Here is a 23,352-nt window from a genome sequence, read left to right as displayed (position 1 = left end):
AGTCTGTGAATGGAGGGCGGGGTCGGGGAAGGTAAGTGGCTAAGTCATTCCACCTGCTGTCAATTAATGTGTGTGTGTGTGTGTGTGTGTGTCACTGTTTGTTACAGGGACGGAGCATAAAAGGAGAGAGAGAGCAGAGAAAGGGGGCTCTCTCCCCAACCACAATGCATGTGAGTGAGTGAGTGAGTGAGTGAGTGAGTGATAGATAGATAGATAGATAGATAGATAGATAGATAGATAGATAGATAGATAGATAGATAGATAGATAGATAGATAGATCAAAGGAAGCTGAAAAGCTCAATAAAACCTTTGGATAAACATCAACTCTCACCTGCCGCGCTTCTGTGCTCTACCCACATCAGGAAATGCTACAGTGGTGCCAAAGCCTGGGAGCACAGAAGAGAACCACCCCATGGAGTTCCCACCGTTCGAAGAGCTCATCCTTGCCCTTGCTACCGCCCAGCAGAACCAGCATCAAGTGCTGATCGCCCTCCGAAAGGAGCAGGAGCAATGCTTCAAAGCCTTGATGCTGGCCCAGCAGGAAGATCGCCAGGTGTTCCGGCACCGGCTCGCGTCAGCAGGGGTGTCGACCACCGCTGCCGCCATCTTCACAAAGATGGGACCGCAGGACGATCCGGAAGCATTCCTCGCTCTTTTCGAGCAAGCAGCTGAGGCATGGGAGTGGCCGCAGGAGCAGCACGCGGCACGCCTTCTCCCGCTCCTGACTGGCGAGGTGCAGCTCGCAGCACAGCAACTCTCTGCTGACAGCCGGCTGGTCTACGCTGACCTAACGAAAGCCATCCTGCAGCAGCTCGGCCGCTCCCCGGAGCAATATCGCCAGTGCTTCTGGACGCTGGCATTGGAGGAAGTCAGCCGGCCGTTTACATTTGGCCAGCAACTCCAGGATGCCTGTCGGCGGTGGCTGAGGGCGGAAAACCGCAATGCTGACGAGATCATCGACCTGGTGGCACTGGAGCAGTTTGTTTTTTGACTTCTGGAAGGAACATCAGAATGGATCCAGTGTCATCACCTGGCGTCGCTGGAGTGAGCCATCGAGCTGGCAGAGGACCATCTGGAGGCAGCTCCGACGGCAGGCAGACGAGGCATCTCCCCTCGCTTCTCTTCTCTCTCTCTCGTTTCTCCCCCTGTCTCTCACCCCCCTCCCCACCCCATTCCCCTGCCACGGAGGCGGCGGCTGGCTCCTCCCCAGCCGGCCCATCGCACCCGTGGTGTCCTCCCCTCTCCCTCTCCTGTGTCTGTGTTGTCTCCCTCTCAGGTGAGTGACACCCATAACACAAGTGCAGAGGGAAAGCCTGGGCCGGTGTGCTGGCGCGGCAGGGAATCGGAGCCTCTCCAAGGTCAGAGCTCCGCAAGGGAGGTGGGTGCTGTAATCCAGATCCCCGACGTGCCAGAAACCGCCCCCGGAACATACATATCTGGCCGGAACATATCGCGTACCGGTGAGTATCCAAGGGGCTACATATCACGCTTTGGTGGATTCTGGTTGCAATCAGACCTCAATGGTCTGGTGCAAGGTGAGGCATTGGGGGGAGCACAAGCGGTGAAAGTGTTGTGTGTGCACGGGGATGAAAGTGTCTGTCCAAATTCTATTCCGGGGCCAAATGCATAGAATAAAGGCGGCGGTTAGTCCCCGTCTCACCCACTTGTTGATTTTGGGTACTGATTGGCTGGGATTTAAAAACCTAATGGAATATTTAACACACAGTGGGTCCTGCACTAGTAGGTCACGGGAAGGTCCCGGTGTGGCGTTGACTGGAGAAGCTGTCGCAGAGCTGTCTACATCAACACCATGACAGAGTGAGGAGCAGCCCGCTCCTCCTCCCTCTCTTGGGGATTTCCCGTTAGAGCAGTCACAAGACGAGACTCTGCGGCATGTGTTTGACCAAGTGAGAGTAATCGATGGTCAAACTCTTCAGCCAAGCGCAGCACCGACCTTCCCCTATTTTGCCATTCTTAAAGATAAATTGTACCGAGTGACACAGGACACTCAAACCAAGGAACAAATAACCCAGTTGTTAATCCCAAAGAGCCGTAGGGACCTCGTGTTCCATGTGGTTCACTTTAATCCCATGGCTGGACACTTGGGGCAAGATAAAACACTAGCCCGAATAATGGCCTGATTCTATTGGTCAGGGATTCGCGGGGATGTCTGTCGGTGGTGTGTGGCATGCCGTGAATGCCAATTAGTAAATCCCGTGGCCACTCCAAAAGCACCTTTGCGCTCTCTTCCTCTAATCAAGACCCCGTTTGAGCGAATTAGGATGGATCTCATCGAGCCATTAGATTGGTCAGCACGGGGATATCGCTTTATTTTAGTTCTAGTGGACTATGCAACGCGCTATCCGGAAGCAGTGCCTCTCCGCAATATCTCAGCATGCAGTATTGCGGAAGTACTCTTCCACTTTATCTCCCGGGTCGGGATTCCGAAAGAAATCCTGACAGACCAAGGCACTTCGTTTATGTCACGCACACTGCGCGAGCTGTATGGATTACTGGGGATTAAGTCTATCCGCACCAGTGTTTATCACCCACAAATGGATGGCTTAGTAGAGCGATTTAACCAGACACTCAAAAACATAATCCATAAATTCACAAGTGAAGATGCACGTAATTGGAATAAGTGGCTTGAGCCCCTGTTGTTTGCAGCACGAGAGGTCCCGCAAGCCTCCACGGGGTTTTCTCCCTTTGAATTATTATATGGGCGTAAGCCGCGTGGCATTTTGGACGTGCTACTGGAAAATTGGGAGGAGGGACCTTCACTGAGTAAAAATGAAATCCAGTACGTTCTTGACCTGTGTGCAAAACTCCACACCCTCATGCACCTAACCCAGGAGGATTTATGGCAGGCACAAGAACGTCAAAGCCGGCTGTATGACAGGGGCACATGCCTTAGAGAGTTCATGCTGGGAGACAAAGTGCTATTATTGCCCACGTTGAGTTCTAAATTAGTTGCCAAGTGGCAAGGGTCCTTTGAGGTCACACGGCGAGTCGGGGACGTCGACTATGAGGTGAAGCGAATGGATAGGGGTTGGGCATGGCAAAATTACCACCTCAACCTTTTAAAATGCTGGAATGAGGGGGTCCCCGTGGCATTGGCATCGGTAGTCCCAGAGAAGGCGGAGCTGGGGCCAGAGGTAAAAAAGATAACATCTTGGACCACTCCGGTTCCTTGTGGAGACCACCTCTCACCGGCCCAACTCACGGAGGTAGCAAAATTGCAGAAGGAATTTTCCGACGTGTTCTCGCCCCTTCCTGGTCATACCCACCTCATAGAACACCACACTGAAACCACCCCGGGGTGGTAGTGCATAGCTACCCTTACCGCTTGCTCGAACACAAGAAAAAGGTGGTTTGGGACAATTTCAAGGCCATGCTCGAAATGGGCATAGTCGAGGAGTCCCACAGTGACTGGAGCAGCCCAGTGATCCTGGTTCCCAAGACCGACAGGTCGGTCCGGTTCTGTGTGGACCATAGAAAGGTCAACGCAGTGTCTAAATTTGACGCATACCCAATGCTTTGCATTGATGAGTTGCTTGATCGGTTAGGCACTGCTCACTTTTATTCGACACTGGATCTAACAAAGGTGTATTGGCAGATCCCTTGACTCCTCTATCCTGAGAGAAAACGGCCTTTTCCACACCGTTTGGATTACACCAATTTGTCTACGCTCCCTTTTGGGTTGTTTGGGGTGCCCGCTACATTCCAGTGGCTTATGGACAGGGCCCTCCGCCCTCACGCTGCCTATGCGGCCACCTATCTAGATGACATTGTAATCTACAGTAATGATTGGCCGCGGCACTTGGAACACCTGAGGGCTGTCCTAAAGTCGCTGAGGCGATGTTGGAATTCTGGAAAAATAAAATGTACTCACTGTGGTCTCAAAGCCTGTCTTGGGAACGTTACATCTGACAGATGCATCTTTGGTGTGTTTGAATGTCCATGGCTGGACTGGTTGGAAATGGCAATCCAAGATGGAGCGCTCTCTTCCTGTACATTGAACTGAGTTCATATGGATCGGCCCGGTTCCTGTAAATTATCAGAAGAGAAATCCTCAGATATTTTTTGTCAATAAAATTGACGATTTTCTCAAAATAGCCTGATCATATGTGTATATGACAGTTGAAAAAGCTCCTCAATACTTTTGTAAATTGTCTTTATTTGCATATATTGCACCTTAAGAAGAAGTGATGAGAGATTTTCTGATTCAACTTGTTCCAAGCAAAGACAGAGAAGGCCAGCAATTTCATTACTCCACATCTCTTGCTATTCAATTAGCATCAGTAAAGTTAACAAATAAAACAAACAACAAATATCTACTTGCTTCTGTTTAATCATGTTTGTCCCTTCATAATTGTGCCACATAGACTGCTTGTATCAGCTCAGTCTGCCTGCCAGCTCTGGGATGATAACTGGATGATAACTACTTGCAGATAATTTTGTACATTTGTTTGCTTTCAACAAACAAATACGTGGCTAGACAACCTTTTGGGGCAGAAGGCTGAGAGTAGAAATAATCACACATGCTACATGGTGCAAATGAGGTATAACTGGACTTGTGATGAGTATGAAGAAGACTAATGTGAAAGAGGGGTAATCATATGCTTTCCTTATCTTTCAGTCCCACAGAGGCAGTTTTAAAAAAAATGCTGCTAGGAGCTTTGGAGAGTGGTTGTGGACAAAAGTGGTTATTTTAAATTGCAGTATGGCATGTTTCATTCAATTCTATAACTCATCAAAAAGCCATTTTCAACCCAGCCATTGAAATCTCCACCAGTTGTTTACTTACTGGGATAAACATGATAGCCACACTAACTAAATGGAGACTGCACATTGCCCAGTTTTTCCATGATTCTGGGAAACTATCTGACCATGGAGGGAATCACAAGAAACTCGTTTTGGCCTTGAGGTTTCAAGTGGATGTATACCTCATAGAGAAAATTACATATAAGGACGAAAATACTCCATTGGTTAGAAGTGGAAACAGATACTCATCCATTGTCCCTGTAATTTTGACTATTGATGATGTGATCAAGAAAAGTCAACTTATATAGAACGTTTCCTCTCTTCACTTTATTTGAGTTTTACCTTTAAATAATTAAGGAAAAAAGCAATATCGCAGCAAGCGTTGATGAACAGATTCAAACACTACATCAAAAATTACTAAATTGTCCGTATGACAGATTTCATTGGCCTTAACAAGTACTTCATGGTAGTGTGTGTGTGTGGTGGTACAAGTATAAGTGTATCAGACACAGCAGCATTGCTGATACACACATAAAATGGCCAGTGAGTATCAAAACATGGCAGGTGTACCTCATAAACTGACAGCTGAGTATCTAAATTCTGTATTGATTATGCTTCTGGCGGCACGGTGGTGTAGTGGTTAGCGCTGTCGCCTCACAGCAAGAAGGTCCTGGGTTCGAGCCCCAGGGCCAGCGAGGGCCTTTCTGTGTGGAGTTTGCATGTTCTCCCCGTGTCCGCGTGGGTTTCCTCCGGGTGCTCCGGTTTCCCCCACAGTCCAAAGACATGCAGGTTAGGTTAACTGGTGACTCTAAATTGACCGTAGGTGTGAATGTGAGTGTGAATGGTTGTCTGTGTGTCTATGTGTCAGCCCTGTGATGACCTGGCGACTTGTCCAGGGTGTACCCCGCCTTTCGCCCGTAGTCAGCTGGGATAGGCTCCAGCTTGCCTGCGACCCTGTAGAAGGATAAAGCGGCTAGAGATAATGTGATGTGTGATGTGATTATGCTTCCCTTGAGTGAATGTAATATTAAGACTATACTGTATAAGATTTATTTTTCACAGTCAGGACTTTCTATGGTCTGCTGTCATCACAACAAGGTTATTCAAAGTCCCTTCCTGTGCCGGACCTGATCTTCCCAGGCAGTCTCCTGTCCCAGAGTAAACCAGGTCCTTGAGGCGCACTGGGTGGTGCCGATCCCCATTTCAGTAGCCTTCAGCTTCTCGCCTATTACATACAGTGTTGCTTGAAAGTTTGTGAACCCTTTAGAATTTTCTATATTTCTGCATAAATATGACCTAAAGCATCATCAGATTTTCACACAAGTCCTAAAAGTAGATAAAGAGAACCCAGTTAAACAAATGAGACAAAAATATTATACTTGGTCATTTATTTATTGAGGAAAATGATCCAATATTACAACCCCAATTCCAAAAAAGTTGGGACAAAGTACAAATTGTAAATAAAAACAGAATGCAATGATGTGTAAGTTTCAAAATTCCATATTTTATTCAGAATAGAACATAGATGACATATCAAATGTTTAAACTGAGAAAATGTATCATTTAAAGAGAAAAATTAGGTGATTTTAAATTTCATGACAACCACACATCTCAAAAAAGTTGGGACAAGGCCATGTTTACCACTGTGAGACATCCCCTTTTCTCTTTACAACAGTCTGTAAACGTCTGGGGACTGAGGAGACAAGTTGCTCAAGTTTAGGGATAGGAATGTTAACCCATTCTTGTCTAATGTAGGATTCTAGTTGCTCAACTGTCTTAGGTCTTTTTTGTCGTATCTTCCGTTTTATGATGCGCCAAATGTTTTCTATGGGTGAAAGATCTGGACTGCAGGCTGGCCAGTTCAGTACCCGGACCCTTCTTCTACGCAGCCATGATGCTGTAATTGATGCAGTATGTGGTTTGGCATTGCCATGTTGGAAAATGCAAGGTCTTCCCAGAAAGAGACATCGTCTGGATGGAAGCATATGTTGCTCTAGAACCTGGATATACCTTTCAGCATTGATGGTGTCTTTCCAGATGTGTAAGCTGCCCATGCCACATGCACTAATGCAACCCCATACCATCAGAGATGCAGGCTTCTGAACTGAGCGCTGATAACAACTTGGGTCGTCCTTCTCCTCTTTAGTCCGAATGACACGGCGTCCCTGATTTCCATAAAGAACATCAAATTTTGATTCGTCTGACCACAGAACAGTTTTCTACTTTGCCACAGTCCATTTTAAATGAGCCTTGGCCCAGAGAAGACGTCTGCGCTTCTGGATCATGTTTAGATACGGCTTCTTCTTTGAACTATAGAGTTTTAGCTGGCAACGACGGATGGCACGGTGGATTGTGTTCACAGATAATGTTCTCTGGAAATATTCCTGAGCCCATTTTGTGATTTCCAATACAGAAGCATGCCTGTATGTGATGCAGTGCCATCTAAGGGCCTGAAGATCACGGGCACCCAGTATGGTTTTCCAGCCTTGACCCTTACGCACAGAGGTTATTTTCCAGATTCTCTGAATCTTTTGATGATATTATGCACTGTAGATGATGATATGTTCAAACTCTTTGCAATTTTACACTGTCGAACTCCTTTCTGATATTGCTCCACTATTTGTCGGCACAGAATTAGGGGGATTGGTGATCCTCTTCCCATCTTTACTTCTGAGAGCCGCTGCCACTCCAAGATGCTCTTTTTATACCCAGTCATGTTAATGACCTATTGCCAACTGACCGAATGAGTTGCAATTTGGTCCTCCAGCTGTTCCTTTTTTGTACCTTTAACTTTTCCAGCCTCTTATTGCCCCTGTCCCAACTTTTTTGAGATGTGTTGCTGTCATGAAATTTCAAATGAGCCAATATTTGGCATGAAATTTCAAAATGTCTCACTTTCGACATTTGATATGTTGTCTATGTTCTATTGTGAATACAATATCAGTTTTTGAGATTTGCAAATTATTGCATTCCATTTTTATTTACAATTTGTACTTTGTCCCAACTTTTTTGGAATCGGGGTTGTACATATCTGTGAGTGGCAAAAGTATGTGAACTTCTAGGATTAGCAGTTAATTTGAAGGTGAAATTGGAGTCAGGTGTTTTCAATCAGTGAGGTGACAATTGGGTGTGAGTGGGCACCCTGTTTTATTTAAAGAACAGGGATCTATCAAAGTCTGATCTTCACAACACATGTTTGTGGAAGTGTATCATGGCACGAACAAAGGAGATTTCTGACGACCTCAGAAAAAGCATTCTTGATGCTCATCAGTCTGGAAAAGGTTACAAAACCATCTCTAAAGACTTTGGACTCCACCAATCCACAGTCAGGCAGATTGTGTACAAATGGAGGAAATTCAAGACCATTGTTACCCTCCCCAGGAGTGGTCGGCCAACAAAGATCACTCCAAGAGCAAGGCGTGTAATAGTCGGCCAGGTCACAAAGGACCCCGGGGTAACTTCTAAGCAACTGAAGGCCTCTCTCACATTAGCTAATGTTAATGTTCATGAGTCCACCATCAGGAGAACACTGAACAACAATGGTGTGCATGGCAAGGTTGCAAGGAGAAAGCCACTGCTCTCCAAAAAGAACATTGCTGCTTGTCTGCAGTTTGCTAAAGATCATGTGGACAAGCCAGAAGGCTATTGGAAAAATGTTTTGTGGATGGATGAGACCAAAATAGAACTTTTTGGTTTAAATGAGAAGCGTTATGTTTGGAGAAAGGAAAACACTGCATTCCAGCATAAGAACCTTATCCCATCTGTGAAACATGGTGGTGGTAGTATCATGGTTTGGGCCTGTTTTGCTGCATCAGGGCCAAGACAGCTTGCCATCATTGATGGAACAGTCCATCCATTATCTGTAGCCGCTCATCCTGTTCTACAGAGTTGCGGGCAAGCTGGAGCCTATCCCAGCTGACTATGGGCGAGAGACGGGGTACACCCTGGACAAGTCGCCAGGTTATTGCAGGGCTGACACAGAGACAAACAACCATTCATACTCACATTCACACCCATGGTCAATTTAGAGCCACCAATTAGCCTAACCTGCATGTCTTTGGATGGTGGGGGAAACCAGAGCACCCGGAGGAAACCCACGCAGACACGGGGAGAACATGCAAACTCCACACAAAGGCCCTCGCCAGCCACTGGGCTCGAACCCAGGACCTTCTTGCTGTGAGGCGACAGTGCTAACCACGATACCACTGTGCCACCCTGATGGAACAATGAATTCTAAATTATACCAGCAAATTCTAAAGGAAAATGTCAGGACATCTGTCCATGAACTGAATCTCGAGGAGGTGGGTCATGCAACAAGACAACGACCCTAAGCACATAAGTTGTTCTACCAAGGAATGGTTAAAGAAGATGAAAGTTAATGTTTTGGAATGGCCAAGTCAAAGTCCTGACCTTAATCCAATCGAAATGTTGTGGAAGGACCTGAAGCAAGCAGTTCATGTGAGGAAACCCACCAACATCCCAGAGTTGAAGCTGTTCTGGATGGAGGAATGGGCTAAAATTCCTCCAAGCCAGTGTTTAGGACTGATCAACAGTTACCGGAAACGTTATTGCTGCACAAGGGGGTCACACCAGATACTGAAAGCAAAGGTTCACATACTTTTGCCACTCACAGATATGTAATATTGGATTATTTTCCTCAATAAATAAATGACCAAGTATAATATTTTTGTCTCATTTGTTTAACTGGATTCTCTTTATCTACTTTTAGGACTTGTGTGAAAATCTGATGATGTTTTAGATCATATTTTTGCAGAAATATAGAAAATTCTAAAGGGTTCACAAACTTTCAAGCACCACTGAGGCTGGGGTTACAGTGGGAGGCTGGTGCTCTGGTAACCGTGAGAGTTTGATTCCCCACTTGCATCTGTATAGCAGCATGCCTCGCCAGATGGCAGTCAGTACCATTTTGATAATGGTCTTTGGTATGACCCAACCATGAGTAGAACTCGTAATCTCCCAGTCAAGAGGCAGACATGCTAAGCACTAGGCCAGCTCACGGTTCAACAAGGTTATGCAAGTGTGTTATCCCAAGTTTTACTTTCATCCTGTTGAGACACATAGCTTCGGAGGGAGTTTTCTATAATTATGCTGCTCTTCGCAATGTGATATGCTTCATGGAAAATCCATAGCCAGTGTACAAGGAATTAACTGTTATTTTGCCAGTGGGAAACTGTGTGCATCACCGAACATTTCTGCCAACTGCTCACTGCTCACCTTTTATGGGTTCAGTTCAGAAAAGCGAAGTCATGAATCCATACAAACACTCACGCCCACTTTTCCCAATAATGACCACAATCAGTTGAGTCCTGACTCAGTTTTAACCAGATGAGTCAGGCAAACCCAACCAACTGGACTAATTAATATGTTACAGAAATACATCTTAACCTGCCCATGAAAAAGTCAACATTCTGGAGCATTAATTACAGTGATGGTGGCCATGTATTTTAAATAATTCTGTAATCCTTGGACTGCAGACTAACCCAAATGTGCAGCATACAACATTTTACCTTGATTGAACCATGTTTCCTTAGAAAGTGTTATTCAAAAGTCATGGCTATTTTCGTGTAATATTTGTAAAACAGCTTTGAATCATCATGCAAGATCTGCTGACCACACACTAAATTTAATCAAATTGCACTGTGTGTTCAGAAGCTATGGCATATTTAGTTGATTTTTAAATTGTTTGTATATTTAGCTTAACTGCTTGCATTAAACTTCATTTCAGCTGCTAATTTTGTTGGAAGTTGGCATAGCTAAAGTTTCTTATAATGGGTTGGTCTATGTAGTCTAGTCTTTTCTGTTTAATTCCACTGGAATTGTAAATTGATTTCAGCAATAAACATTTTCACAAAGCAGCCTAGAAACGCTAATGAGCAAGCATGGCAAGAAAAAAAAAATCCTTGAACGAGCACAAAGAAGAAACCTAGACAGGAATCGGTCTTAAAAGGGAACCCACCCAGTAGGAACGGATAGTGGGAAAATTTATTAATTTTTGGTTTTGAGAAAAGACAAAATATGGAATATGAAGAAAATATGCAGAATATTAAGTACAGTATATTGGGTAGGAGTGTTAGGTTCAGTTACTTCCACCTTATGTACTGTAGCATGAAGATGAATCAAAATTGCAGTGTATAAGCTAAATAATAAATGAATGTGTTTATTTTGCAAATTGATATATGCACGGCTGTGATGACCTGGCGACTTGTCCAGGGTGTACCCCGCCTTTCGCCCGTAGTCAGCTGGGATAGGCTCCAGCTTGCCTGCGACCCTGTAGAACAGGATAAAGCGGCTAGAGATAATGAGATGAGATATATGCACGGAGGGATGGACACTTTGGGAGTCTCTGGAAGTGCAACAGAGCACTCATGTTTCCAGCATTATCCAGCATTAAGTTAATTCAGTATAAATGAGGTATTAGTACTTAATTATGCTCCTCCATAAAAAGAACAATCCTACTTTTGTATTACTATAATTGATTTGGCTTGAGGGGAAAAAAAAAAGGACAAATATGCAGCACGCAACATTTACCTTTCAAAAATAAAAATAATAATAATTGCTGGTTCATTTAATTATAGCTGTCATGGAAGGTTACCACAGGAACTAGATTGACTTAACTGACTTAATATCCTGTCTCATCATGCTAAACCCCTCAAGTCCTTTCAGAATATCACAAAAGCAATACACTCACTCATTTTCAGTAACCGTTTGACATTAGTCAGGGTTGCTCTGGAACAGGAGCATTTCCTTGGGACACTGGGCATGAGGTGGGAATACACAATGGATGGGACACCAGTCTATTGCAGGGTGTCATGTACATATTCATTTACACATAGGGGCAATTTAACTTAGCCAATCCACCTACTGGCATGTTTTTGGGAGGTGGGAGGAAACAGGAGAACCCATAAGAAACCCACTCATGCCCAAGGAGAACATGACTCCATACAGACAGTAACCCAAACTCAGGATAGAATCAGGGACCCTAGAGCTGTGTGGTGACAACACTACCTACCTACTGCACCACTGTGCCGCCCTATAGCAGTACAATATCTAAATGTCTTACCTTGGCCCATGTGGGCTCCAGTAGGAGCCTCTTTGGCAGTACCAAAGCCCAGTTCTCTGCACACCACACTGGCAGAAACACGATTCCAAAGATGATCAACCACAGTTCCCCACTTTCCTTCACGCAGAACTTCCACCCTGCCCTCACCCAAGCGAGGTCCTGACTTCAAACGTACTGCCAGCTACAGGAGGGCAAAATACACACCACATGATGAATTATTTTTATTATGACTGCTATTACTTGCTTCTCTGAGCTTCAGTGAAAGAAGACGATGCTTTGTGAATCAGAAAATGCTAAAATTTCCGCAGTTTTTATTCTTGTTATCAGACCCAAAGTTTTGCATACTGTTCTACCCCAATGTCTTCTAATGAAATTAGAATAGCTATACCTTGACAGGATGTGGGGCTTGAGGCCTTCCTGAGGACATGCGTGAAAATTGCGGTCCAGGTTTGCAGTGGGCCACTGCAAAGCGTCCATTTTTACATGGCGTAGAACTGTGAGGAATGGAGAGCTGCGTATGACACTCTGCCAGCCTGGGCTCTGTACCAAGGCAATGCACTTTCTCCACCCAAAAACTCTTCTTTTTGGCCATAAAACTCAGCCTGTGGGAAGAGGGAAAGAGCGGTCAAGTCAGGTTACGATGCCAAAAAGGTGTAGAGGCGTGAACTTTATAGCAGAGATGTTGGTTAGTGCTGTGTGACGTGCGACATAATCTAATTATGTGTTATATATAATTATAATGTTAAACCTTGTATTCATGTTTGTGTTTAGCTCATTAATACATATTTCACTGCCTTGAAAAGAGAGAAACACCTAAGAAGTCAGAAAAATGTCATACCTGGTAGATGGATCCTTAACCTTTTCATCCCATATTTTTCTGTAAGAACAGAAAAGACAACATATAAGTCAGGGTGTCTATTTTTATGGTGCTGCTCACAATGAACCAAACCATTTAGAATCAAATAAATAAAATGGGTTTGACACTAAGTATATGGATAAATATACTCAATATATAAATATCTAAGAAAACAAAACAAGCATGTGGGAGCATGTGTGGTTTTGCGGTAGACATTTTCAGTAAAAACAGATTTTTCCTGTATCTTGACCAAGTCAGTGACAGTTACACTCTTTTATCCAGGATATTTTTTGATACAGACAGAATGTTCTGTGTATGTATGGAAGGGTTTTGATGGAATGTTCAGTGTCTAAGGTCACAAGTGCAAACTGTAAAATTTGTGTATATAATATATATGGAACGATTGTCCATATCACCACAGACATGTAATACTTAGAAAAATGTTGAACTCTCAGTTTACTCAGGTTCTCTGATCTGCTCTGTACTTGTCAAATGTCCAACTGTAAGCCACATAACTGCTATTACGAGAAATGGTGGTTGAAATGGTAACCCTTAGAGAGGATAAAATCAAGCAATCCAGGAATGTTTATATTCGCTTGAAAGAACAAACAGCAAATCCAGTTGCAAATATGGGTGTCACTGCTAGGAAATACCAGCGTGGAAATACCAGCATACAGCCAAAAAGACACATGTAGTTTTGGTCTACAACATTTTTTGATCTGAGAAAGCTTTCAAAATTGTTGATTTAAAAAACAGACCTTTTCAGGAGCATGAGTATCCTGGAATGGGAAAGGCAAGACTGCCCACAAAGCAAACTGACCTTCAAGGAGTTTCAGCTGACCGGATTCAAAGTAAAAATCACAAACAAGTCTGTGGAAGAGAACTCATTCCTGGAGCATCCACTGCATGTGCAATACATATCAAAGACACATGGTGTACATAATAAATCTTCAGTATCCTCTGGTCAGGTTAACATTTCCTGTCGCTGATTAGTAAACTCTAAAATGCAGAGGCAACTGTACTGTTTTTAATGGATGATCTGTTGAGGTTTTGTATAAGCCACAAAAAACTGTGAATCAGATGCAGGCTAAAGTAGCACCTTCTGTGGCTCATGATAAAATAAGAATGCTCCAGTGAATTTATGTAAAATCATGACATAAAAAAACTGTAAATACAAAAACAATGAAGCAGTGTGTAATTTACATCAGTATACTGTAAAACTCCTGACCAAATACCACTGTTAATTTAACAGTAAGAATATGTTGAATTGATCAAATTTTTTTGTAGAATTTACAAATTGTTGTAGTTTAAACACAGACAAACTGTAATACTAAAACAGAATGTGATAGTTAAAATTACATTATTGCCCTGTTAAAATTTTTTTTAAAAATGTCAGTAGAGGCTCTCCGGCACATTTCGTAAAACTCTAAATCAAATAAAATATCTGTCTAGTAGATCATTGCTTGTAACCATCATTTTACATTGAATCCCGGTGAAATGTTCATGCAATCATTGTTTATTGTACAATGAATATCCGTAAAATTAACAGTTATGTATTGATTATTGTACATTGAATACCTGTAAAATTTACATTTAGTTATCATTAACTGTACATGGAATCCCAGTGAAATGTACAAGTTATTCTGTAATGTTGTTTACATTTCACTGTATTTTTAACAGGATTATTCTGGCAACCACAGCTGCCAGTATTTTTCCGTAAAAACAATGGATTTTTTTTTTACAGTGTAGAGAACCACAGAAAAGCCACTACTGCTGGATTTGTGATTGATGACAAAGAGGACATTATTGCAAGTTTAGCTTTCAGGAAGCCTTTGAGTTTATATATTATTCAGTGCTATAACATATTTTCCCAACTACCACTGACTAGAAAAATGTAGTTCACATCTGCTGATGTTTCAGGTGGCAAAGTTTGAGGAAATGTCTGTGATCCCTTAACACCTCAGCCAAATGAATCAGTTCCACACACGAGGATTCTCCCTGAATCATTTGTTCACAGAATCGCTATCAACAACCTCCATAAACATTATGGCTTGAGGGCAAAATGAAGTGTGGAACATGAGTGAAGTATTCAGTCTACAGTCCACCAGCCATCTCTTCTCACATGATTGTTTTAAATTTGTTCTGACAGACTTGGGCTTGAAAATACCCACCTGCTCATGTAATTAGTCTCAGAGTTACACCCTTACTTTACTACTGAACCAGCAAAGCTTAATGATAGGGAGGGCTAGTCTGTTTTGACGCAACAATCATGCTACTGTTTTTAGGATTCATTCAACACACACACACACACACTCTTCCTTACTGAATCTCACTCGTGTCCTCTGTTATTGCTTATATTGCTGATAGTACATTCAGAGAAAATAAAAAACAACAGCAACATAAAATAAATGGATCACTTAATTTTTACATGTTTGCAATTTACAATTCTGTCAAAAGTCTGACAGTTCTGCAGGGAATACTATGTAAAACATATCATATCTGAAAAAAAGTGCAGTAAAAATGACTTTTTTTTTATTGTAGCATGTTCTCGTTTAATCTGCAGGATTGTCATATTAGCCAAGCTGTTCGTTCATTAATAGAAATACCCATAGCAGTAGTCGTAACAGTAGGAGATTTGTTGATTGGCTGTTCGACTACAGGATCATTACATCATGAAAGTTAGTTTCAGTAAGCCTCCTATAGTTAAGTAATTGATGACTCGCCTCTCTAGTTGTTATACAATTTGCTGAGTGCAGTCTTCAGAATCCACAGTTGACAGTTACTTTAAGAGAAAAGCAGCATCATGGCGAGTCCCCTCAGGCAACTACGAAAGCATGCCATGCAATGTTATCCCACATAATGGAGTGTAATTCTGCTGTGGATTCAAGACCAGTGTAGAGCCCTGCACTCCCGCGGGAGTCCCGCTGGACTCGCGGGACCCGCCGCAAAGCAGTGCGGCACGGGACAAATTTTGAAAGCTCATTGCGGGCGCGGGCGGGAGCAGGAGTGCACATATGCGGGCGCGGGCGGGAGCGGGAGTGCACATATGCGGGTGCGGGCGGGAGCGGTGATAAGCTGCAGTCCCGCTAACTAAAAACGTGTTTAAAATAAAATTTATAAATTATTAATTTATGTCTATCATATATAATTTGTGCTGGATATTTTATTTGGCATTAATAAAAACATTTTAAGATGCCTAAATTTGCAGAGAGAGTCAGATTGCCAGATTGAGTGAGGAATGGCATCTTAAATTTGCCATTGATCACCCTAACGGGCAATCCTTTGATCACTCTAATGAGTCGCCGTTCACACCCAGCCTCCAGTGACCCACACTAACATGATGCCTCAATGACACCTTAGATGAGCTGGTCATCAGAATTCTGATTCTGATCCAGGAGAGGATAAATAACTCTCGTACGTTTCTGATTCCTTTCCTCTTCCGTGTTTGAGATCTCCGATCATGGCAGAAGAGCAGAGCTCCTTTACTGAAGCTCACAGTGCTTCAAAAGTAAGTGCTGCTTTAAAAAGAGGTACATTTACCGTTAAAAAGTCAAGAGTCCTGAAATCGGACATTTTAGTTAGAAATGCTTTACAAATGTAAACTGGGTTAGCCTAATGTTTTGTATGGCTGAACAATAAATATACCAAATTTCCACTTGGAATTACGTGCTCGCCTGTCTTTTATTATTATTATTATTATTATTATTATTATTAGAGACACTGACGAAGGCAACAGCCGAAACATTTGTCTCCTTCTGCTGCTAAAAACAACTGAAAAGAAATGTAACTAAAAGAATAAGTTCAAGAGTGCGATCCATCTCTCCTTTCACACTAATTATTCATAGGAGACGCACCACGGGAGAGCGCATACTTAAATGATTAGCCTACTTAAATAATTATTATTATTAGGTCTACATGTTGCCATTTCAACATTCCGAATTCAGAAACAAGGTAAATAATAACAAACGTGAATGTGAGCTGTAGATATTTATGCTCAAATCCACTCAAAGTAGGGGGCGGGGCACCATCACACTGTGTCAAGACAAGAACTTTCCTGAGAAATAACGCGAACGTCTGCATCATGCAGGATTTGCGGGCGGGAGCGGGACAAAATATGGCAGGCGCGGGCGGGAGCGGGACTGAAAAATCATAATTCTTTGCGGGCGCGGGCGGGAGCGGGACTGAAAAATCCGACCCGCGCAGACCTCTAGACCAGTGTCCCGCTTAAGCTGATCAATGTACATCAGGAACTGTCCTCCTCATGAGGCCTGACCGTGCTTCAGCTCCCAGAGTACTGATGAGTTTGCTGGGAGTTTTTCATGTCTTATGCAGTGGTCAGCTAGTTTAAACCTTCAGGCTTAAACAATGATGATGATGATGATGATTTAAAGCAGCACACAATGGAGATGCACTTAGGCCGAGAACTCTCAGCTTAAACCCCTAGAATAATTTGATTTTAGGAAGTGACAGTTCTTCAACTTAAAACATTTGCCAAGGGAGTCCCTTTCAGGTCAACTAAATATACAAATATAAAAACAGATAATGCATTCTTCTACATCCACCTAATTTGTACAATGATCACTATCCCAGGGCTGAAAACAAAAGTTAAAGATATGACAAGATATGTCCATTAAAATTTACAAGCATGGCAGACAGTACTGGTCAACAACAACAAAAAAAAAGTTAAATTGATACCTGACTATAAAAGAACTTAAGCAATAGGATAATTAAAGCAGACAGTGGTCGAAGTCTTTGAATCTCTTTGTGATGAAACCCAGAGTCTGGCGCTGACGCAGCAGTCCATACAGCACAGCTATAATTGAATCCCCATTTTCCCTGTACATGAGAATCTCAGAAATCCTCAGCTCTTTAACATGTAATTACAATATCTTCAGCAAAGCACCCAACAGAGGGTGGGTGGAGCTACCTGGACTTAGACGCTGAGTGGGCGAATGAAGCCTTTGCCCTGTCTGCCTTGGTCATGTCTGGAGCTGCATGGTGTTCAGACACGTACAACATGGTGAGGTCAGGAGGTGGGTGAATTTACAATCCAAGTTCGAGCAGGATAAATGGAGATTGTCTTGAAAGTCAGCCACAGATTTCACTGACCTCACTATAAGCTCAAATTCTAGATAAAACAGCACCATCTTACAACACACTGAAAGCACTAATATTAGTGTTTAAATCAGCTATCACTTTTTTCCTCAAGCTTTAGATTACATGAAAACAGATGTAAAAGAAGCTTAATATCAAACCATGAGTCCACCTCAACAGTTTTTTTAATACTTATTCTACATTAGTTAATCTTTTGTTAAAAAAGAAGTATTTTATAATAGAATTAAAATTTGCATGTCCATATTTCCCAGTTTAAAGGGAAGGACGCTTTAGCATACTCCTAAAGATAGCTTCAGTCTAGTCGCTACAACTAACATAAGACGCAATATGACAAATATCTGAAGCACATTTGAAGGCACCACAGTTTCTTGAGGGTGTTCGGGTAGTCATTTTAGTACAAAATATATATATATATATATACAAGTCCAGTTGTGCTTAGCTTATTTGATAACAGCAGATTCATACTCTATGCCAGGGTGTAATTGCTCAAAAGTTTTACTAAGCCACAAATTTTACAATAAAAAACAGAGACGTTAGTCAACAGTGCAAATGAATAGCAGGTGTATACAGTGTCTCAAATTATTTCTAACTAACTATGGAAGCAGAAGATGTAGCTGTGATGTAGCTTTATTTTTATTTTGCCCAAGAAACTGAAGCCTGTTTTTTTTTTAAACTGCTCTAATTCTAATCAGTGCTGCTAATTTTTTTGGGAAATGACTGTATGATAGAGAATTCTGTGAATTAATACTATTAAAAGAGCAGATCTTTCTGAGAAAGTGAGAAGGACTGGACCTCCTAAGCTGCACTACTATCCTGTATTTATCTTCTAGAAAAGGCATCATTCTAAAGGCCTAAAAATACATTTCCTGTCCATGTGGCGCTGTGAGAGGATTCTGAGGCCACCACACAGTGCCATAGACTGGCACTTAAGCTTTTACATGTGTGCTCATGCACATACTAGACATCCTTAAATGACTCTAAAACCATTGCTCACTGACTATATTGGTTTTTACTAGAATTCAGATACCAAATTTACCCAAATCTGATTTTAGTGGTGTTGTGCAATGTTTAACAGGTACAGTACAGAGATAATGTTTCAATTGCCTTCCTTTGTCAAAGTCTTGAAAAAAACCAAAAGTGCCCTTGAGGATAGGACAAACTCTAACCTCTATACCGGTATGTGCTGTATATCTATATAAAATCTAATATGTGATGCTGTTGAATTGTGTTACATGACAGGATTTTAAATGGCCTACGACAAAATGTAAGCACAGATACATATCACATTCCTGATACTGTATATCACGCCACGCTATTGATAACTTCAAGGGCTGAAACAAAAAAAAAAGCTTGTGAAGAAAGAAACACTCATCATGCAGATTCACGTGCACAGCTAATACCTCAACTAATACTTTTATTTCCACAGCACAAATGTCATCAACCATCCCATTCTGTAGCTGAGTCTGCTTGATAATATACTGTAAGTACCATCACTTTGTTTGCAGTGGCATACATTAGGAATGACAACTTCAGCCATTTCCAATTTACCAGAATATAGCTCTGTCTGCTTGACTAATAACTCCAAGCTGAACATGCTGAAATGGTAGATCCTGCTCAGCTACTGCTATGAATCATAAATCATTATTTAGGTATTTGTCTGGGCTGTGGAATCTTAACATATTGAATTCCACATCATATTGCAGTGAAATTGTCACAGGTCTAGTCATCCTTTTAAAACGAATGTTTGGTGGAAGTAAGACTGCACTCTCAGGGAAAAAAGATACTAAACTGTACCTTTCTTTTTTGCTGGGGTGTCATCTTCAATGGTACATCTTTTGTACCATTTAATATGAACCTTTCACCTGGAAACGTGGATACAGTATACCTTTAAAATGATTTAAGCCATATAAATGGACCATCGTTAGTTTTCAGACTAAAGCTTTGAAGACATTTTAAATGCACCTCGAGGGAAAAGATGTATACTACAGGTACAAGGATGTATCCTATACATCCTGTGTGTAGGGTATTGGGGATTTTTTTTTAATTCAACATTGATGTATATATTGAAATGAGAATTGAGCTTGAAATATGAGCCATGTTCATAAAGTCAGTACACTCTCAGAAAATAAATATGTTATTTACCAGCTGGGAGTTCCATATGGTGAAATACCGTGACCGAGGTCTTGAAAGTACTGAGCGAGGCCCTCTGGGCCGAGGTCAGTATTCAAGGCCGAGGTCACGGTATTTCACCATATGGACCAACCTTAAGCTGGTAAATAATATATTTATTTTTTTCTTTACCAAATTCTAACAGAAAACAAGAGCGCCCGAAAGGGAAAACCGAGCCGAGGCGAGCCGCCATTTTGAATCCTCATTCACGGCTGTAATGCAAATTGCTTCCTCCTCGGTATACAAGTGCACTTCCATGGCAGGAAAAAAACTACATTTTGCTGCCTATGTAGTCCCCTATTTATACAAAATTGAGTCATTCAGGATTCAGCCATGTTTTTGCTCTGCGTTAGCAAGTTAGAGGTTTTTAGCTTTCTCCTGAAATGTTTTCTTTTATTTCTTCTTCCTCAGGGTAGTAAAACTCGCTTTTGCTGTGTAGACTGTCATTATCGCTATCCATGATGTAAAATTAATGCTATTCTCCTGAGAAATGCTGGCAAAAATTTATAAGATTTTTGATAATCTTATAAATAAATCTTGTAAAAAAAAAAAGATAAAATGTTGACAAAAAATGCTACTATGTTTGTTGTTGTTGTGAACGAGCGAGTCGCCAGAGGTCCATAACCGGGGTCCGTAACTGGGGTCCATATCATAGGATATGGACCCGCTCGCCAGCCAATCAGAGCACAGGATTTGATGGAAACCGGACCATGAAAAAAATAAAGAACATTATTGTACCTTTAGAGGCACAATGGCTTGTCACTGGGGCAGTACCTCTAAGGTACTTATTTGTACCCTTTATATACTGCTTGGGAATATATATGTACTTTTTTGGCCCCAAAAAGGTACACATAGTTATCTTGAGGCCTACTAATGAGCCATTAGTGTAGATTGTACCTTGGGGGACAGAAATGGACTCCTACTGTACCCCTATTTCTAACAGTGTATAATACTTGTTAATTAATTAACACTGTGCTGAACATTTAAGTATTACCATCATTTAATTAAAAATGACTATGTAAATATGCTGTAATGGTGGAGTTCTGTGATAACTGAACCAGCAGATGATTAACACAATAAACACAGGTGAAAATATGGGATGACTGGATAGTTTAAAAGGAAAGTCAGGAGGGTCACTGCCAATAAACCCATTAGTATAACAAACAGATGCTCTATCCACTAAAAGACATTTTGTGGTTTCAAATTGATGTTGTCCTACAAGAGCAATCAAGAGGGATATTAGGCCTTTTAACAGAAACCCAAAGGCACTTCATCTCCAAAATTGGGTGCACAGATAACACTGGTAAATTCTGAGCCATCTTTAAATCACTGCCTAAGTGTTCGAGTTTGTAAGAGGTATCCAGAGGGAGGAGATAATACAAATAAAAGATCTGCTCTGGTAAGTAGAGGAGGTAACTTAAGGGCATGTTATGCAATACATCTTCTCTCCCCCTTTCTAATATGAGTATAGAACCATCATTAGTACATTATCATAGGACTGTTTGGAATACTATCCAATAAAACTACCTGACTAGCTGTGTATATGAAATAAAAAATATCATTATTAATTATTAGAGAAATAAAATTAATTCTTAAAAATGAGTAACAACTTAAAACAAGGTTTCTCATATTAACAACTGGTAATAGTGTCTTTAGTGTCAGGTTTAGATCATGTCTACCGCACAAAAATTCAGAGATGTAAAAGAAAGACCTACTTGTAAGCCTTCAGGTTGGGCTGCACTGCATCAGGGAATCCCAGCATACCACACACCACCATGCTGCTGTTCAGACTCCAGCCTTTGTCACACACCTGCCTCCATCTCCCAGCATGCTTCACTTCCACCACACCCTGTGTCACTAGGGCATGTTTCTTCGTAGCCATCAAAATTGGCCTCAAACGAACTTCCTGAATCTTCACTTTACTGCTAGACTAAAGAACAATACAGAAGAGAAACTGGACCATGTTAGAAGGGTGTTCAGATACTCTAATTATAGTGATATCTTGGGGATTTAAAATCTCATCTCATCTCATCTCATCTCATCTCATCTCATCTCATCTCATCTCATTATCTCTAGCCGCTTTATCCTGTTCTACAGGGTCGCAGGCAAGCTGGAGCCTATCCCAGCTGACTACGGGCGAAAGGCGGGGTACACCCTGGACAAGTCGCCAGGTCATCACAGGGCTGACACATAGACACAGACAACCATTCACACTCACATTCACACCTACAGTCAATTTAGAGTCACCAGTTAACCTAACCTGCATGTCTTTGGACTGTGGGGGAAACCGGAGCACCCGGAGGAAACCCACGCGGACACGGGGAGAACATGCAAACTCCACACAGAAAGGCCCTCGCCGGCCACGGGTCTCGAACCCGGACCTTCTTGCTGTGAGGCGACAGTGCTAACCACTACACCACCATGCCGCCCGGATTTAAAATAGAATTAGCAAAAATAAAGTGGTATCATGATTTATGGCCCTTTTCCACTACCCTTTTTCAGCTCACTTCAGCTCGCTTCAGCTCACTTCAGCCTGACACGGCTCGCGTTTCGACTATCTAAGAACAGCACGACTCAGCTCGCTTCAGCCCTGCTCAGCCCCCAAAACTCGCACGGTTTTGGAGTGAGGCTGAAGCGAGCCAAACCGAGCTGAGTGAGGCTAGGGGCGTGAGGAGACACTCCCCTGTGCACTGATTGGTGAGGAGAAGTGTCCTCACATGCCCACACACGCCCCGCGAGCACGCCGGGATCTGTAAACACCGTAAACCCGGAAGAAGGAGAATTACGAATTACGAGAATTATGAAGCCTTATGCGCCTCGCCTCATCTATACGCTCTTGCCAGTATCTGTTGGCGTTGTCGGCGACAACAAGCCACAGCACCAAGACCAGCAACACTAACGACTCCATGTCCTCCATGTTTATTGTTTACTCTCCGGGTTGTGAGACTACCGCTTAAAAGATCACTGATGTCACTGTTTGCGCCGCCTAACGACATCACGTGACGTCCACCCACTTTCGCTAACTCCACCCAATGTGTCCACCCACTTCCAGCCAGCACGGTTCAGCGCGGTTGTAGTTGAAATGCAACCCCAACAGCCCCACTCAGCTCGACTCAGCCCAACTCAGCACGGCACGGCTCAGCCCGACTCAGCCGCGTTGGTAGTGGAAAAGCGGCATTAGTTCTACAAGTGAATAAATGACTGCCATAACACAGAAACTTAATGCAGAACTCTGCTGCCATTTGGAGAAAATAAACCATCAATATTTCAGAAAAGAATTTGATAGCAGACTTGTAAAGACTGTGAAAACTGTCTGAACACAAATATTCTACACAAATATGTCTGAAAGATGATCAGAATGAATGTC

At 42.4% G+C, this 23,352-nt stretch overlaps 1 protein-coding gene across 1 annotated transcript in view; it reads right to left on the bottom strand.

The window, feature by feature from the left end:
- Positions 1-23,352, bottom strand: part of loxl4 (lysyl oxidase-like 4) — a 40,004-nt gene that overhangs the window by 15,322 nt on the left and 1,330 nt on the right. The window contains exons 3-7 of the mRNA XM_060924728.1: positions 21,701-21,915; positions 12,684-12,722; positions 12,234-12,447; positions 11,846-12,026; positions 3,893-4,047 (exon numbers count right to left, since the gene is read on the bottom strand). Coding sequence (XP_060780711.1) covers positions 3,893-4,047; positions 11,846-12,026; positions 12,234-12,447; positions 12,684-12,722; positions 21,701-21,915 — 804 coding nt within the window. The remainder of the gene's footprint in view (positions 1-3,892; positions 4,048-11,845; positions 12,027-12,233; positions 12,448-12,683; positions 12,723-21,700; positions 21,916-23,352) is intronic.

Source organism: Neoarius graeffei, chromosome 7 (genome assembly GCF_027579695.1).
Source record: "Neoarius graeffei isolate fNeoGra1 chromosome 7, fNeoGra1.pri, whole genome shotgun sequence".
In the NCBI taxonomy this organism is placed as follows: domain Eukaryota; kingdom Metazoa; phylum Chordata; class Actinopteri; order Siluriformes; family Ariidae; genus Neoarius; species Neoarius graeffei.
Note: the sequence above shows the minus strand (reverse complement) of the source record. Positions and strands in the feature narration are given on the sequence as shown.